The sequence below is a fragment of the Thermobia domestica genome, chromosome 18, assembly GCF_964235325.1.
Source record: "Thermobia domestica chromosome 18, izTheDome1.hap1.1, whole genome shotgun sequence".
Classification (NCBI taxonomy): Eukaryota; Metazoa; Arthropoda; class Insecta; order Zygentoma; family Lepismatidae; genus Thermobia; species Thermobia domestica.
Genome location: NC_137471.1, coordinates 16,625,490 through 16,644,944, shown reverse-complemented (window position 1 = coordinate 16,644,944; position 19,455 = coordinate 16,625,490). Strand labels below are relative to the sequence as shown.

Below are 19,455 nucleotides of genomic sequence, written 5' to 3'. Positions count from 1 at the left end.
CTCAGAACCAAGATAAAATTTTAACATAGAACTGTGAAATGGTCCAAAACCATGCACGAGACGACTAGGAGCCAAATCAACTCTCATAAAAATTTTCGATATAACATGTGAAATTTGAAGGAAGCACGTACGTCAGAGAAACGACGCCCGAAAACCGTAAATAGGCGGAGACCAAGAGAATCAAAATTTAGGACACCAAAATAAGTTAACGAATAAGAGAGCAGAGACGAAATCGAAGACACCGTTAGAGGCGTATCCAAAAAGTTCGGCAGGTTAAAAATTCAAAACTCCAAGTCAGTCGTAAAATAATTCTTCACCGGGAAACAGCGTACCACCGCAACACAAAAACATACCCGGAACTTACACACACACTACATTCATAATCAAAAGTTAAGTTCACAATAACAATGTGCGGCTAAACTCACCGAAGCCGAGTGTACGAAATTACAATCTTTCCTTAGCATAGTAACCTACACATTGATCTTCTTCAAAATATATTTATATATATAAACATATATATATAAACTTTGTAACGCTACTAATATATATATATATATATATATATATATATATATATATATATATATATATAGATCGCGAAACGCCTACAAACATTGTTTTTGAGTGACAGAGTTTCGTACTTATAAACGTAATCACGAGCTATTACAGACAATTAGAATAACCTACATACGCACCGAAAGCACTTGAACTAGTTTTAATCATACATAATCAGTTTTTGAAGTATTATACACAATGCTTAAAAACAATAAACACTGTTTATCCGTGTAACACTACACTTTTAACACCGAGAGTGATGTTGGTGCAGTGTGACGTCTGAAAGTGCTTTTAGTGAGAGTGCATCCTATCAGAAATGGACCAACAGAAGCCCCACCTTGATGGATCAGGAGACGCCCAAGAGCGACGCCCCTTCCAGTTTGAGAGGAGGACGCAGCGGGAATCGAAGAGAGGAACTCCGAATCCAGGACACTTCTCACGAAAGAAGGAAGCCAGTAAACGCAGGGACATCTGTATGTGTGTGCTGAGCTTAGTGGTGAGCTTAGTGGTGAGAGCAGTGTGTACGGCGAAAGGTAGGACCCATCCAAATTATTTTTTGTTGATTCCAAAAGGGAAATTTTCGTCATTGAATAGAATGCAAGACGTTCGCGATATAAAAGTCGGAACTATTTAAAAACTGTTAACGTATTTACACCGCGTGGAGAAAAGATTTTCCAACTCGAACTGTAATTGCTAAACAATTAGATTTTTTTTTTTTTTGAGCAAGGCTTATTAAAAATAGAGATACTTTTTACAATGATACTTATATATATATATATATATATTCTGTGACTTTAGTGAATATGTCGTTGTTTTTATTAAGGAGATAGTAGTTTAGGTCATTTCTCTATTTGTCGCTTAGATTTTTTTTTTGATAACATATAAAGAAAGTTAATTTAAAAGTAGATCGAATGACGGGTTGTAGACCTTTAACGATGAAAGAAGTATTTACTTTAACATATGGAAATTTGTATGAAGTAAAAATGCATCATCTGCGCTATGTACATGTAATATGAGAACTTTAAGATAATTTTGAACAAGACATAATAGATATTCCTAGAAAATATATTCAAGACATTGCTTCAATTGTCCAAAGATTATAGTGTTTGTAAAGTAATTTTGCATAGAAGTGAACGTACTAAATGAGTCTATTTCGATCTATATACTAGTAAAACTCTAATAAATAATATTGTAATGAGTCATCAAAAATATGTTACGTAAGAGAGCTAAAGGATTAATTAGTAACTATGATGTATATGCGACTAGTCTCGCAATTAATCATTTTCTTGGTTGGAGATACGTAATCCATAAATAAAGCGGAACCGACATTAGTACAGTCAGGTAGAATACGGATGAAAAATACGAAGTAGGCTAAGTAAAGCCGCAATTATTACGTCAGTCTGATCCTCTAACAATCGAGCGATCAGACGTTTATGCGCATAAACTAGACGAACAAACTAGAGGAATACATGAAAATGTCCGGCCGTATACCAATCCTATTAATGATAAAGAGAAAATCACGAAAAACTCAATATATTCAGATTAAAGAAATCTCGAGAGACGTCTTGACATTTATTATTTATATTCATTTGTTATTTGATTTGTATGTGTGTATGCATGTATTTACTTATGATTATATATATATATATATATATATATATATATATATATATATATATCGATATATGTTTGTGTCTATTAATTTTCTACTTGTGTTAATATGAGTATATATATGTAGCCTTTATGCATAACGAAATGGTAATGCTACGCTCATTGATTTTATGTATTTGATAGTGTATGCTTGTTAGGTAAATGTCAAAGTGCATATTTAGTGCACTTATTCTCATTCTCAGTTATTAATTTAAATAATTAGAAATGGTTAGCAGTCAGGCAGTAGGTTTATTTAACTCCTTTGGATCATTCTATGTTTCTTTCATACTTCCCACAAATCTCAAATCAAAGTCATGACTTGTTTCTCAATTTATTTTATTTTAGTTCAAGTTACTTCAACTCATTTCCACTTACTTCAACTAGTTTAACTCATTTTAAATCATTTCAATACTTAGTTTTCACCCGAATAAAATATAGGTTATTATATTCAAAATTCCGTCTAGCTATGTAATATCTTAATCTCGTAAATATTAAAAAGGTTATAGTCAAAACAAATCAGCTAATCAACGTAAACTATATACTTAGCATGCGATGTCAAATAATTAGGTATTTTTCAAATGCAAAATTGTAATTTAACCAGTTTGGTATGATATCTATGTAAATCAGGAAAGCTCTATATAGAATGTAAACAATGTAAGATTGCATCTAGCACTGGTTATAAACATCAATTCCACAGATTGTTTATTATTATCAGGTTAATGATAACAATTCATTCACTACATAGTTCAATGTAATTTACTTAAATTGATTTTTTTTTGTATTAAGGCCTTATGCCTTATTCTGAACATTTGTTGTCAGAAAACCCAAAATTCAATATTAACCTTCAGCTTGCTTAATTTTTTTAGAAAACATTTTTTTTGTTATTGTTTTCATTTGCTCATTAAAACTTTTATTACATTGTTAATCAAATTCGTAAGCTTTTTCTTTCATAAACAAGTTGTATCCCAAACCTCAAGCATATCATTGGTTTCCAAAGGATCTGTTAGGCAAATTAGGCAATATTAGCATTTCTCGACTATAGTGGGGATTAGACTGATTTTCAGAATTTTCAACTAAATTCTAAATTCTAGATTATTCGTTTATTTTCTGGTATTATTCTTATTACTACCATTATTATTCAGTCCACTTGGAAAGTGAAAGTCAGTCTAGTTCGTCCACTCAAACCAAACATTAGAACAAAATTCTCTTTCAGCGTTGCAGCATGTGAATTCAGGATACGTATGCGAATAATATCAAGTTTCATTTGCTTACACGGTTTTAGAGGGATCTTGTTTCCCTAAAGCCCTGGGACACCGCGGGGAGATAGGATTTCCTAATCGTGAGATCAATCCTTATCGAGTCACAAACCATTTTAGTTCGAGGAACGGAGACTTTAACGGTGGTGCACAGGGAATAAATAGTGACAGACGGAATATGAACCCAAAACCCGCCATCTCATTTTTTGCTTTTTATTATTACAAAACCTGGCGCTACAAGCGACCACCACCGGGATCTTTCTCTTTTCAATTTTCAAATTTTACAAGTAAACAAAACCAGGAATGACAACAACTATGTGCTGCCCACACATACTTCAATGTCAGGGCAGCGGCTGGTCGCCAGACTTCCAACTAGGAAGCAGGGGCGGATCCAGAAATTTCTTGAGAGGGTATATTTGTATTCTTATATATATATATATATATATATATATATATATATATATATATATATATATATATATATATATATAAGTGGGTGGGGGGTGTCTTTGTGTGTCCGTGCTACTAAAGCCTGTGACAAACATGTTAGCATTTCAGCTAAAAGAATAAAACGCAAGCTCTGACGCAATGTTGTCAAGTGGTGAAGGGGTGTGGCCAGGGTGCGAATTACCGGGGGGATGAGGGTTTTTTTTCCCCTCAATCACATTTTGTTCCCCTCCAAAGAAGTCAGCTGAAGTATCCCCACCGGGGATTCTCGCTTTTCCCCCCAAACTATGCTTGGTATAACGTCAAATTTCACTGATTTTTTTCGTTTCTTGTAAGTTTAATCTTCTAGCTGGTTCCGAAATGAGCGATGTAAAGTAAACTATTCACTTTTGGTCATTTCTAATTTCCCCACTATTTTCATCGTTGTTTAGTTTACCTATATTATTTGACTACGGTTGTTACTTGCAATCGTATCTTCATACCCTTCAGTTCGTCGACGTTCGTGAATTTGAATATACTAATTGTGCATAACAAAGTCACATATGGCTTTATAAATGCTCTTAACGGTTGGCCAAGAAGAAGTAAATAAATAACTTCTTCCACCATACTTGGCGAAGGTCGAACATGTTATATGCATTCTCTACATTTGTATCGATTATCATGCCGTTTTTATTTTTTGTCGTATTTCATTTTCTAGTATATTCCTTGTTAGCGCATGGTCCTCATTTCCTAGTAGTTTGCGTGTATACTGTAATGAAACTATGACATGAGTTAAAGAAAAAGTAAGTTCAACATATTACAAAAAAAAAAAAAATATATATATATATATATCAAAAAATTTTTAATTAAATAATTAACATTATTTTTTAATAATGTAAAAAATGTAAAAAATGTATGTATACTTAAATTAAGTTACAAAATAATTAAATAAACAGTTACACTTATTGTGAACTAATGAGGTTCTTTGGCAGTTACGTAGCGTAAAAAGTAATTAAGTAAACAAACAAGGCTATTATGAAAAACCTCAGAGTCTAAATGACAAAATTTATACCATATAAAAAGGTAAGGGAGAGGTCCAAGTATCATCTCAACAACCAACCAGAATCTTGTCAAATAATCAAGCAGCATCAACACAACATGGGTGGAAAATTAACATTTATACCGTAAATTATATTTTTCATTAATACCAAAAAGACTGTCATTTATATAAAGCTCCAAGCTTGTTGAATTGGTCTCCTGCGAAAGAGCATAAATTAAATTTGTATTTTTGATCTTTAATTCATGTAAAATAAAGTCTTACTTGTTGTAAAAGAAAATTATTAATCTGTTAATAAACATCTGACAGGCAAAAAAAAAAAAAAAAAAAATCCCTATCTACCTCACTATTTAAACATATTTTTTTACATGTAATTATTAAAAAATAATGTTGGTTATTTGATTAAAAAAAATTTTTAAATATTTTTTTTTGTAATATGTTGAGCTAACTTTTTTTAAAACTCATCTCATAGTTTCATTAGTCCCCCACTGATGAGGAATTGTTCTTGAACATCATCGTAGTGTGTGTTACTCTTTTTTTTTTTAAACTCATGTCATAGTTTCATTACAATACAACTCAAAAGTTGCGTTTAATTTGTGGTAATTAGCATAGTAATCACTGCCTTTTACAGTTTATGGAAACGAACTTTTGAAACTGTACTCAAAATCAGATATACAGGGTGTTCATTTATTATGTAGCCAAAGTCCACTGATGAAATCCTCACATCTAAACAACAAAAAAGTCCATATGAACATAGGGCGAAAAACACGTTTCAAAGTTACGGGATGCCGAAATCGAGAAAATTGCAACTTGGAGTCTGTCTAGCTTGAAAACTATGAGAGTAGGGCGTGTCGATTTTTTCAATTTTCAAAATCCTAAAATGAGGGGTGCTAAAAAGTTGAGACCTGACATTGTATTTCGAAGCATATATTTACAATTTCGATATAATGTTGTTTTGCTAGGTAAATATGAGTCCAAAGTTTTGTCATTTTTGTTCTTTTTTTACTAATTTACTTTTGTTGTTCATAGATGGCAACAGAGTTTTGTATTTCATTTATTGAGCAGAAATACATGCTTGTTAAGATTAGTTTTATCTATTTGCACATTGCTGAATTACAGTTTTAATATTATGTCAAATTTATATTCTACAATCATTAAATTAGATATATTTTCAATTTTAAACAGGTGCTAAACTTTTCACATTTATTATATAATAACTCTAAGGGTATAAGATTGAGAGCTTCAAATTCGAGTGTGTAAACTTTTTAACTAGTCCTTATATTAACATCATGGGCGGCGATTCGGGGGGGGGGCAAAGGGGGGCAGTTACCCCCCCACTTTTTTGAAATTACCCATTAATGTATATAGTTTCATTTGGAAATATAAAGTTTTGTAGGTATTATTGGTTCATTGAATAAAAATGGTGCCATAAAATATTTGTCGTTCTATGAGTACGTATCGGAGTCTTCCCGTGGAATTAAGAAAGCTATAGGAATTGTGTTTGAACTGCCACTAAAAATGGCCCAAAAATTAACCTATTGAAGCGCCACAATTCGAGCGTACTTTCATTTCTTCTTGCAATTGATCGATATGTTAATCAGCCGCTCTGGAACCAATTGAGATAACATTTTGCAAGAAAAGAAGTCCTTCACAAGTTATTCTTTAATTGTATATACAAAAATCGACAGTTCCTAAAATGTATTTTCTTCTTTCTAATAATAATATTTTGATTTGATTTTTTCAGTTGAACATCCTGTTCAGCAGCGAAGTTATATGAGACGTGGACTTAATGATCAACGTGGAGTCCGAACCACCTGAGCTCTCTCCGGGAATCGAGCCCAGGTCTCCCACGTCTAAGGCGCGTACGCTAACCACTTAGCCATGAAGGAGCTCAGTAAGGAATATTAATTTTGCAGTGTAATATACGAGTTTAGGGGTGTACATATACAGTTTTTTATACACAATAAAATTTAGTGAATTCAGCATAATTCTAGGTTTTAGGATTATTTTGTATAACTGAAATGTGGAGTGACTCTAAGTATTGCTGAGTTTTGATATATTCCAAGAAAGTGAAAACTGTACTTAATGGCAGCGAACATGTTTCGGGAAGCTGCAAAAGTATTTCTTTAAATGTCGTAGCATATGCTTATAGTATTCACTGTCATTCTAAGAGTAATAACACATATAATTGCATTCGTGGAATTAAAAATGTAAGTTGTTCATTAATATAACTTTTGCAAAACAAGCCTCATTATTCATTACTATGATTATTTGATTAATATTATCCTTTCTGTTTATTTGTTTTGCAAATTTGTTATTAAATAGGCCCCTAATCTGATCACACAATTTTCCAGACAGATATTCATGAGCAAGGAATCAAATCTCTTCTTACACCTTCGTTGTTTAAGGGTACATAGGGCTAGTATCTACGTGCGTTGCTCTTGTCAATTTACTTAATAAAATATAAAACAAGATATACGGTATAACTGAAAAAGACAGTATCCTAATAGTTATACAACCTTTCGTCAAACAAAGTGTTACAAGCAACCAGGAAAACTATCACTGATATCAAATATTCAGATCATGTCTTGCCCCCCACTTTTAACGTCCAACCGCCGTCACTGATTAACATCGTGGTTTCTTGATGTTTCTTTGCAACGACTTCTAAGACAAAAACAAAACGTAATACATTTACACATAGGAGTAATTTGATTGGAACCGGCAAAGAATTGTTACCCTCTAAACTTCTCCTCATTAAGCTATGTTGTCATGCAGAGCATTTGGTATGGTGTCGGCTTACATGCCGCATCTACCATATCTTTTGCCGCCCTTATGGATGTTGGCTTGATGACCGACAAAGAGCAAAGGCTTGTGATTAATCACAACAAAGTGAGGAGTGCACAAGAAAAAAATAATGAAACCGGTGGACCAAGAATTTGATGAGTTCTGTCAGCAAGATATAATCGACTCCATCTTCTTTGACGGCCGTGAAGATATTACGAACGTTATTTTGGTGGCAGGAAATTCAAATCACCAGTTCCCTGGGATTATATGAGAACAACACTATTCTGTTTACAGCGAGCCAGGTGGACGCTATCTTTATCATTTCACTCCTCAGAAAGATTGTGACAATAAAAAGCAAGCTGAAATTTTTGCTGATAATCTTGAAGATTTAAGAAGGGCATTGATAAAATCTTACAAGCAATTGGAAGTGATTCTACTAACGTCAACACTGGTTGGGAAGGTCGTACTATGCATTGGGTAGAAGTCAAACTCGGTTGTAAGCTAAATTGGTTAGTGTGTGCTCTTCACACCAGTGGGTTACCCTTGCGACACTTAATCACAACACTGGATGGCATAATTTTGTCTAGCAATCAGTGGAAAGGTACTATTGGAGATATGCTAGACGCAGTTACTGGACTTGAAATTGATCCTTCATAGCAAAAGCTCCCAATTGGAGAGCCTCTTATTGCGCTGAGTGAAAATATCGTAAAAGATTTTATCTACAGATCAAGCATACGGATATCAGATTACACAGGCCATTCTCACTGGAAAACCTCCATAGGATCTGGCGCATCTTGAAATTGGTCCAGTCAATCATTCAAGATGGTTGACTGCAGCAAATAAACAGCGTCGTTTGTGGGCCAAATCACGCTCAATCTATAGAAAGGTGTAATGAAACAAGTCACAGAGGTAGCAGCAAAAGTTCATACGCATGAGAAACGTGAGGGGTACATGATAGTTCAAGAAGCAAGTCCAGAGATGATGTCCGCAAATGAATCAAAACAGGACATAATGAAACTTGTTTTGTGAATAACTTGTGCGTTAATAGTATTGCTTACTTGTTGCTGTTTCCTGAATACATTTCTATATTAAGTAAAACAAGGACAGCTTTATCACAAAATGTAACACAAATGTAGCATATATGTACTAGTAAGTAAGAAGTGTATGAACTGTATAATGCAGCAGTTACAAAATAATTCATTATAATTGAAAATTAGTAGTTTGTCAATGTGGTTGAGTAAGGTATTTTTAAGACCAATGAAAAATGTGTTTCTAAAGATTTGTAACAGAAGCTACACACTTCAAAAGTAGAGAATGTTACATGTTTTTACTAAAACAATTATAAAGTATAATAGTACGTAATCAAAATAATGCTTTCTGTTCTTAGTCACTGCAATGCAATAATATAAAGTCTAAATACAGTATTTCAGTACGTAGGCCTACATCTATGTATGCAGAAATTTTATTGAGTGTTTTCTCAAAGTATTGGTAATATACGCTTTCTTACTGTACCTCTAGCTTTATTAATATGTTTGATGATTAAAAAAATGTTTCATACGGAAAAATAATTTATTTTATAGCATTGCATGGCATTTTCGAAAGTATTTCAGTATGAAATTCCAAAAACTGCTCTTGTGCTATATTCAAATCTTGAATTACCTAGCTAGAATTTCTTTAATCACAAAACTAAGTGCGGATTTGAATTTCTCATACCTAAAAACATACTTTTAAGACCCCTCATCATGAAAAATTACAAAAAGTATATTTCACCCTCAAAAATGACACGCCCTACTATGAGAGATATCAACGACGGTTAAAGACATATTAGAGAAACTAGTATGCTGTCTATCTAAATAACCAAGTTTGTAACGTGCCTCTATGTGCTCCGTCCTGGGCCGCTGGTTGTAATAACCAGGACAATTATTAGTTTGCGGGATTCGTAATTTCTATGTTTAATGGCTATATTTTCCAAGTAAGCATTTAAAATTTCCATGCAGAATTATCGTGAGTTATTCTATATTTAGAGCGAAATTCAGACTAGTACTAGCTTAAATATTAACAGTAAACTGCTATTATCTTCATAAATTAAAAAAAGAATTGTGAAATACTAAGGTAATTTGGATAATTAAAAGTAACTGATTTTCTAGCTTGATAAATTTTATAACAAAAATCATGAAAAATTAAATATGCAATACAGAATAATCTATAATTAAATATCAACAATTTTTAAGCAAAATTGAAAATCCAAAAAATATATAACTGAGTTGACTGGTACTATGCTTTCTTTTGAACAAGAATACAACTTTGGATAATAATTCCAATAAATATAATAAATATAACACCTCACAATCCTTATAAATCCAATATGAATTCAATATTTGATCTGCAGGAAAAATTTAACAATATATATAGAGTATATTAAATAATCAAGATTTAACACTCACCCAATTAAATATGCTTTGAACAACCATCAAAAACCTTCAGGAGGACTGTTTTCGAATAACTTCTGTTAACACGCTTTTCATATTATCACACCAATTATAGATATTTCGTTATAGAAAATAGAACTTTCACAAATATAATAGGTTGATTTTTTGGTAGCTTTTAACAAATTTACAAAATTCTTGAAATTTATATCACGATAATTATTCAACTATACCACTTTCTTGAAAACCGTTAAAGATTCACATTAAGCAGAGATAAACCTTGCCCAGTTCGACATATCGTTTCGAATGGCTGTTCAAACTTCCTACAGCTCATTCGAACGTATGTGTTTTCAGAGATTTCCGCTAGAGGCGCTCTAGTACCCTGAAGTGTAGGTACTGAAAGCATAACCTTCTAGGATATCATTGACATTATAACTTTTTTATATATATATATATATATAATGTGATCTCATCACACGTAACAAGTTTCAGAGTTGAGACGTATCGGCGCAACGGATTTTATAGAGGGAGCTGCGGTATAGGTTCTGCTCTTCCTCCCCTCTCTCTAAAATCACATGCGCCGGTACAACCCAGCCCTGAAACATGGTTATTTAGATAGACAGTGTACTAGTTTCTCTAAGATTTCAATATGAGTGGAAAAATTAACATATGTTTGTGATTATGGCTATCACTCGGGCCGAATTATTAAGTAAATAAACCTTAGAGAGTTACGGGCACAAGAGTGAGTACAACATGGTGTGTGCATATCAGACAATATATACGTGCATAGTTCTTGTCTAGATTTATTGAATTCATAAATCTCTTATGTATTACAGATGTCATATTTGTGGGGGGTAAGATATTGTCACATTTTGAATTATTGCATCTTTAGACTTTACGTCCCGTTGGCCTAATTTTATCCCCCCCAATATAGATTATCTAATTCGCACACTGGGTGTGGCTCTGACTAAGTAGAGGAAATACAGCGTGGTCAGGTGGCAGGGGATAGACATGGGATGTGTACAAAATAAACGTGGCAATACCGCTGGCCTCTCATTTGCTAGCAGCATTTAAAGGGAACTTAGAGCGCCGCCTTCAAATGATAAGATGTTTGTCACGCCGTTTAAGTTCAAGTTGAAATATTAACTGCCAAGTTCCGGTATCCGTCTTCGGTTGAAATGTTTTCATTTATAATAAATCTTTTCTTTTCTTTTTTTTTTCTCTTTTTGTATTTTATCTTTTATTAACGGATACACCTAGTTTCGTTATACTACTCTAAAGAAAAATTATTTAGAATACATTATAATTCTCTAGGTGAATGTTCAGAGAGAAAAAAACAAAACTTAACTTAAAAATTTAAGTGAAAATAGGGTAAATTTTATACAGCCACAAGAATAAAAGTGTGTGTTTGCACTTCACACATATTTTATTCGTTAGGGGAGAGGAAGGGAATGGCGATCAGTTGGTATGGCGATCAGCCCAGTTTGTCCTCTTGTGTGACCCGAGAAGAAGTCAAACTAGAGCTGCCATCTGCCTCTTGTAGCAAGGTTTCTTGTGTATTGTCGAGGAAGATGTCAGAGAAGACTGAAGTCTACAGCGTGCTGAAACTTGTTTTTGTTAATTTTCTTATAAGGATCTGCATATTTCAACTCATCATACGTACAATTTTAAGTTGTAAGATCTTGAAGTTACTAAGATTTATAAAAAGTTATATTTACGTCTAATGCACGACACATAGTTATATTTCAAATAAACTACGTTTTACAGTATAACCAACTCAATTTTCAAAATGGCGCAATGTTGGGAACGCCGATCAACGTGATAGGTTTACCACCATGGTGATCGTCATTCCAAACAAACTTTTGGAATACTTCTCCAGCCAAAAATTATAAAAGAGGCTAGACCTAAGATAAGAAATACGCCTACTTCAGTCAAACACTGAAACTTTGGTATCGGTGTAACCTTTGTGGATCGTGGGTGAATACTGACTGTACTGCTGTGGACTCACCACGCGGATATATCTGTGACGTGTCTTTGAAAAAACGTCAATAAAACATTCAGTTGACGTTTCTCAGTCTTTCGAAGGCGCAGTTTAGCCAAAATAGACATGAACTGCCTATGGAACTATGTGTGTTTATTAAGCTTGTATTGTGATCGCCATTACCAACATGTGATGGGAATGGCGACCAAAGTAGTAATTTGAGTTTTTTCCATCGTGTTCCCGAACTGAAAGAATGATCCTCTTTTTATTTTACACACTTATTGTAGAAGAATTGGAGTACGTATTTACAAATTTGTTTCAATATATTTTGCAAATGAAACTAAGTAATAATCCATTTTTCTTAGGTGATCGCCATTGACCACCTCTCCCCTACTCCTTCATAACTTCTAGTCTACAAATAAAAAAAGAAAGACATAATCATTAAATATTTCAGTTGCAATGCTGCTTCCAAGCACACAACCTGAAGATCCCCAGAGTTTACCAACTTCTCCCCCATTATTCTCACCGGAGCTAAGGTCAATTAAACTGCGATAGCATGTCATTCTCTTACACGATACATAGTTTAGCAACTAAAACCCTGTTCGGCGTAAGCTCTAAACTGCGATAAACAAAGCCACGTGAAACTAAATCTCGCTGATTTGCTGTTGGCCTACCGACGCTTGTACTCCTCCGCAAAATAGTTCGTGTGATTTGATTATTAACTTTACTATGAAGCTCCATATAAAACTGGTACATTTTTATAAATGACAAAAATATAATACGGATTATCTAGTAAAACTGCAATCGAGTGTGGTCAATGAAACAATAGAAATAATCACTAAGCATGCGCAGTAATTATGGCGCCAATTCAACTGTGGACGCGTGTTCTGCTTTTAAAGTCTGAAAGACGGCTGGCATGAATCCCGGTTCCGCCAGTGCTGTTGTGAAACACCAACAAGGTAAATCTTTACTCACTAAGTAACAATTGTTTACCAGCGAAATTCATTTAACTTCTTTCCAGTTTTTTTATTTCTTTTCTGCTGCTGCTGTAAATATCTGGACAACATAAGACAGTATTGTCAAAATGCACGTGTATAATTTGCTCCTCCCCGTGGGAAGTGGCAATGATAGATCACTAGCCAATCGTATTTCTGACAAGTGGAAGGATACAAATATTTTGTTTATCGGAGTTTAGAGCTTACGGTGAACAGGGAAATAGGTCCCAGTACAGTCCCCTTACATTTTGACTTTGCTCCCGAAAAAAAAAAAAAAAATAGAAGAAAGTATTCAGCAGCTTGCAGAGAGAGCAGTTACACTTCGTACTCAAACAGAAGCTGCACCAGAAACTTTGAAAGCAGATAACTTGTATTGAATGTTCGTTTATAACGCATTGACTTATTACTTTCGTTCTAAAGCTTGTATAATACCTCTGTATAATTCAATTTGAAGTTGGTAGCTTTCTTTTTCCTTCTTTAGATGTGTGTCTCTGGTCAATGTGGAAAGGTTATGCTCATTTAGATGACTGGGATGACAGGACATATCATCACAAAAGAAGAAAAAAAAAACATCTCGAATAATTCTTATGTTCTTTCAAATAAGTTAGAATTTCGGTCTCAGAAGGTTAATTCGATCTTTATTCGTTGAAAAAATGATGGTATGTTTTGAGGGGGGGGGGCAGAATACTGCCTGTTGTAATACTTGATGATATAGCTAGTTTGTACTAACAATAAACTAACAGCAGAATACAGGTCTAATACATCGACACACACACACAGAAAAAATATTCCTGTCGTATCATAGTGTTGAAAAAACACAGAAAGAATTATATTTTTTCACGAGGGTGGGACCGAGGCCCCCTCTGGATCTGTCTCTGATGCGCACGAGATAAGATTTGAGACTGTCTCGTCTCAAAACTGTGCTGTAAAAGTGGTCTCGACTCGTATCTTTCTATTGGAAGAGCTGTGTCCCGACTCGAATTTTGTCAGAAAAATTCTGTCTTGACTCGTCTCGTGCGCATCCCTGGCTGAGTCATGAAGTTATTATTTATATTTAATCATTCATGTGCAATACTGTGTATTTACCCTGTATACACAATAAAATACGGATGTGTTAATTCAACTCAATTTTAACACAGGGCAGTGGTTCCAGCGTTACTACCACTATGCGGTGTTAGTTCAACACATACCCCGCGGTGTTGGCGTTTAACACAGGGAGTGTGTTAGGTCTTTAACATACAACCGGTGTTGTGCGGTGTTAAATTCGGATGTGTGTTAGTATTTTCGGTGTTGATTCGACACATTGTCAGGTCAGTAGTGTGGAGAAAAGTGTTGAGTGTTACTTGTGGCGATGTTGCAATAACACGAAGAACGTAACACAGTGTGTAGTGTATTAATTATTTTGTGTTAATATTACACCATGTCAAGTATCAATATAACAGTCCCTGTGTTACTTCAACATCATTTTCTTATTATTTCAACACACAATCTGTGTCATAACTCAAGGTCAAAGCCGTATAAGTAACACCGTTTTGGTGTTAATTCAATACTCTCTGTGTTAAAATTCAACGCCAGACCACCAGATTAACACCGTTTTTGGTGTTAGTTCGACTCCAGATCTGTGTTACTACGACACCTATTTCGGTGTTGAAATAACTCCGTGTGCAGTGTTGATGTAACCATTTTTCTGTATTGGAAAACCTTGTGTTGTGCATGCTTACGCTTACCGAAGATTCTAATTTTAAAATAAGAATAGTAAACTACAGAACACTTCATATAAAAAATCTACATAAAAATCTTTGTCGTCCTCCCCAACATTTATTGTGAAGTATTTCTTGATGGTGCGAAACACAACCTTCACCAACATCTTGTTCAAGATTAATAGGAAACTCTTACCTATATCCTTATAATATGTTTGCCTCTTAATCGTGATTCTACTTGTTTTCCGCCATTTTTGAAGCACAGTCCCCGGTGTTGACTGGTGAGCTCTAGTGCAGTGTAGAAGTGACATAGTAATACGATGTAGTTTCTCGCTGTTGACATATTTCTTCAGAAACGTTATGTAAAACAATTGAAAACACATCGCGCGGTTTGCATGCTGAAATTTTGCGTATACCTGGATTTGTTTAAGTATTTCTTTCTACTGTGTTTGTCTGTAGCTTAAATTCATCAGCCTTTATAATTAGATGCCCAATATATTTGGCAATTACGCAGAAAACAACACCGAAGATTCTACACTTGTGTTAATTTAACACACAAGGTGTGTATCATTTCAACTACCGGCATTTGACACACAACTCCAAATGGAGAGTGAGTTGTTCTAACCACTTGTTTGTGTTATATTTTAACACAGTCGTGTTAACACATAGGCATGTCGTTGAAATAACACAACGATTTTTTACAGTGTATATTTACTTCAGTGGTCCTGTTTATCATAATGACTTATCTATTTTAAGGTTGTCATTCGTCCCAGAAAATCCGGGATCGTAACGGAATCGAGATCCGCGTCCCGGCGTCCCAAAAATATTTCTCAGGACGCTTAAATGTAACGGATTTCAACGAAGAAAAAAGGAAGGAAATATTATAGTTTGCTTTTTCACAGGATTAGGTTTATAATTATTATTATTCCCTTCAACTTCTGAGTATGGCAAATCAAAAACTCAAAAAACTTGAATACATAAAACATGGATTTAATTAAGTTCACGATTTAACTCGTTTGACATTGAACAAAGCATTCGTTTCATTGGGAAAGGGACCAAATGTTTTAGTGCTCAATCTTGTTATCTTTAGTACTGTGTTTCAATCTGCATCTTGCTTCTGAAATTTTGAAATCAATAATCCCATAACAGATCCTGAGAAAATTAAAAAAAAAAAAAATGATTACCATGGGGGAGGGGTTAAATCATCTGCTTACGTTTGCTTAACTATGTCTAACTAGTTAAGCAAACGTCCCTAGTAGCTAACTATGTCCCTAGTAGACTAGGGAAAAGGTCTACTAAAATAACTAAAACTGTGATTACATAATACTTGAACAACTCTTGCTAATAGAAGAAAGTAAATTAGTATGTAATATTTCTGTTCATTTTAAGCATTTCAAAGATTCTCGTAATTTAGTAGCGTCCTGGATTTTTATTTTTGAAATATGGCAACCCTAATCTATTTGTAACATAGTGCTTGATCATGAATCTGTAGTATCTGATGCTTAGGGTTTGTCTTCAAATATATTATATTGAAAACAAAATAATGGAAAAGTAAAGCACCAGAGCAGAAGAAAAGTATAGAAAATACAGTGTTGGCAGCAGTAGGGCCTAACTAGTGTTTCTCAGCAGATGTATTTAAAAGCCAGATGGACTACTTATTTAAAAAAAAAATCAACGTACACGAACATGTGTAACAATGTAATGAATCAATAGCTAATTATATTGTTTTCTATTATTTCAGATCTAAGAAAACAATGGAACTGGCTGGCAAAGTTGCTCTAGTTACGGGAGGTGCTTCCGGAATTGGATTAGCTACAGTCAAAGAAATGCTAAAACATGGGATGAAGGTAAAGTCCTATTTTTTACCTGTTATAACTTACATTTAGGAACAAGATAAACATACATAATTAACTCTGATTAATAAATACAAAACTGCAAAGTAGTAACTGGTACAGATATATTGATGAAACCGAGAAATACTTATAATCATTTATTAATTAATAAATATCATACTTCAATAGAAAAGCACTAAATACCATATGCTTGAAACTCTATTTGGTTCCTTCTGTAGTTGAGATAATAGTGCTGGACATTTGCTTGGGCTCCTTTAATATCCTGCACTACTTTTGGATTTACACTAGAGCCTTTCTACTGTATTTCAAGTGTGCCCTTGTTGGTGCTGTTCTCGATGTGTGTTTCCCTTACCTCTCCCGAAAGAGAAGAAACAAGTTGCTGTGGTTGAGATCTCTCAATAGTTGGATGCGAACAGGGTTGTCACATTGAATTATTTCGCGGGAGGAGTGGGAGGGAAAGAAAGGGGGAGAAAACTCACGCACACGGTATTTGTTCACCACAAAGTTCACTTGGCGGGAGCTGGGATTGGACCCGGGACCCCTTCCACCAGAAGTGAACGCTCTACCACTGAGCCACCGCGGCATGTATCACTAGAGTAGCAAATTTGAATTAATAATTCTGCTTGTAGCAATGAGGTACAAGTACTAATTTGTATAACAATATTTTAAAGGTTTCATTTTGTGACGTCAACGAGGAAGATGGACGAAAGGAAGAAACAGCCTTGCAGGAGAAATATACAGTAGACAATGTGGTATTTATAAAATGCAACGTTGTGGATGAAAAAGAATTTGAAGGTAAATGTTTCTGTATAATTTATACTTATTTATTGCACTATAAAAATTGAAAACAATAGAAAATTTTTGACATAGTACGATGTTTCTGCAGTGATGTAGCCAGTAAGTTTTGGTTAGAGTGGACTTCATTATTTAGAGTGGCACATAATTTTGTCTTAAGTGGGCAGACTATTAAAAATGATACAAAACCTCACCATTTTTCTTTTGCCCGTTATTCATAAGTGAGAAGAGATAATGAAATATAACTTATCACAATAATAGATCATGTTACTCTACACCTGAAAATACGAATCTAAAGAACTTTCAGTGTTGCCATCCATAGAAATTACAGTGTAGCCAGAATATGAAGTACCCAAAAATCTAGGTTAAGGCAGCGACTTGAAAAATGAACTCAATGGTAATTTATGACTTTTCATGTTGTCTTGGCTCTTTGTTAACTGCTTTTTAAATAATATTTGTACTTATTTTGTAATAAACAGTAAAAAATAAATAATTTTGTAATAACCAGAATAAAATAAAAACACATGTTATTTAAAAAGTAAGAACAAGGAGTCAAGATAATATGATAAGTTATCAATTATCGTTGAGTTCATTTTTCTAGTCGCTGCCTTAACCTAGATTTTTGGGAAAAATGAAATGAAATCTTTAAGTTTAACGTCCTACGGTTATGCCGGTTAGGCTAAAGAATACGGTAATTATGAGAAATGAATGAAATGGTGGAATGAAGAAAGTGGGAGGAAACGGGAGAACCCCGAGAAAACCCACGACCACGGTGTTTGTCCACCACAAAGTCCACACGGCGCGAGCTGGGATCGAACCAGGGACCCCAAGCACCAGAGGCAAACGCTCTACCACTGAGCCACCGCGTCCCCCTAGATTTTTGGGTAATTCATTTTCTGGCCACACTGTAATTTTCATGGATGGCAACACTGAAAATTCTTTAGATTCGTATTTTCAGGTGTAGAACAACATTATCTATTATTGTGATAAGTTACATTTCATTATCTCTTTTCACTTACGAATAACGGGCAAAAGAAAAATGGTGAGGTTTTGTACCATTTTTAGTAGTCTGCCCCTTTAAGAAATATTCGTGTATTATAAAACATAATATCCCTCATCAAGAGTCAATGAAATTTGATATCATCTGATAGGCTTCTATTGTCTGTAATTTCGAAATGAATAATTGATAAAATGATTTACCAAAAAATTTCTACAACTGAAAGATGCCTTGGCTACACAAACTAACTAAATAACCAATTATTTAGTATCAGTCGCATCCCTCTTGTAATTCATGACTGTAATTTAACAAAATTTGATTGATGGTGTGCTTGTCAGTGATTCAGTGTAGTTTCAAAGTATATGAGAGATTTGCATAGAAATTAATTTTAGATATTTACAGATTGTTTCCAGAAAACACTTTCCAAATTTGGAAGACTGGATGTTCTTTTCAATAATGCTGGAATAGTAGACGAGGTCCATTGGAACAGAGTATACGACGTTAATATAGTAAGTCTCTTGTTTTTAGTTTAGTTAAGAATATGAGTTGTCAGTAAATAATTCCAAAATAATCATATACAGGGTGTTTCAAAACGTTTGGGAGGTGATTTCTAACATTAAGATAAGACGAAACCAACCTGGGTGCACAAATGTTTCCTTTCGGGGTTATAGGCTGCCGAAAACATAAAAAGTGAACTTTGAAGTTCCATAGCTCCAAAACTATGGGACCTACCGTAGTCGGGACAAGACTTCACTTAGGAACTATAGCCTGTGACAAACACCTTGGCATTTCAGCTAAACGAATAAAACGCAAGCTGTGACGCGACGTTGCCAAGTGGTAAAGGGGTGCGGCTATGACTTGGCTAAGCAGACGAACTACAGCGCGATCAGGTGGCAGGGAATAGACTGAAGTGAATGTGTACAAAATAAACGTGGCAATACCGCAGACCTCTCATTTGCTAGCAGCATTTAAAGGGAACT

The 19,455-nt window shown here is 34.4% G+C and overlaps 1 protein-coding gene and 1 non-coding gene across 2 annotated transcripts in view; one reads left to right on the top strand and one right to left on the bottom strand.

Annotated features, from left to right (window-relative positions):
• LOC145676138 (15-hydroxyprostaglandin dehydrogenase [NAD(+)]-like) overlaps positions 1-19,455 on the top strand; it is a 67,187-nt gene that overhangs the window by 33,386 nt on the left and 14,346 nt on the right. The window contains exons 2-4 of the mRNA XM_081747044.1: positions 16,572-16,677; positions 17,355-17,478; positions 18,878-18,984. Of these exons, the coding sequence (XP_081603170.1) occupies positions 16,585-16,677; positions 17,355-17,478; positions 18,878-18,984 (324 nt within the window). The 5' untranslated portion in view covers positions 16,572-16,584. The remainder of the gene's footprint in view (positions 1-16,571; positions 16,678-17,354; positions 17,479-18,877; positions 18,985-19,455) is intronic.
• On the bottom strand, positions 18,276-18,348 carry TRNAQ-CUG (transfer RNA glutamine (anticodon CUG)). Its single transcript has one exon. It is a non-coding gene; the product is annotated as a tRNA-Gln (tRNA).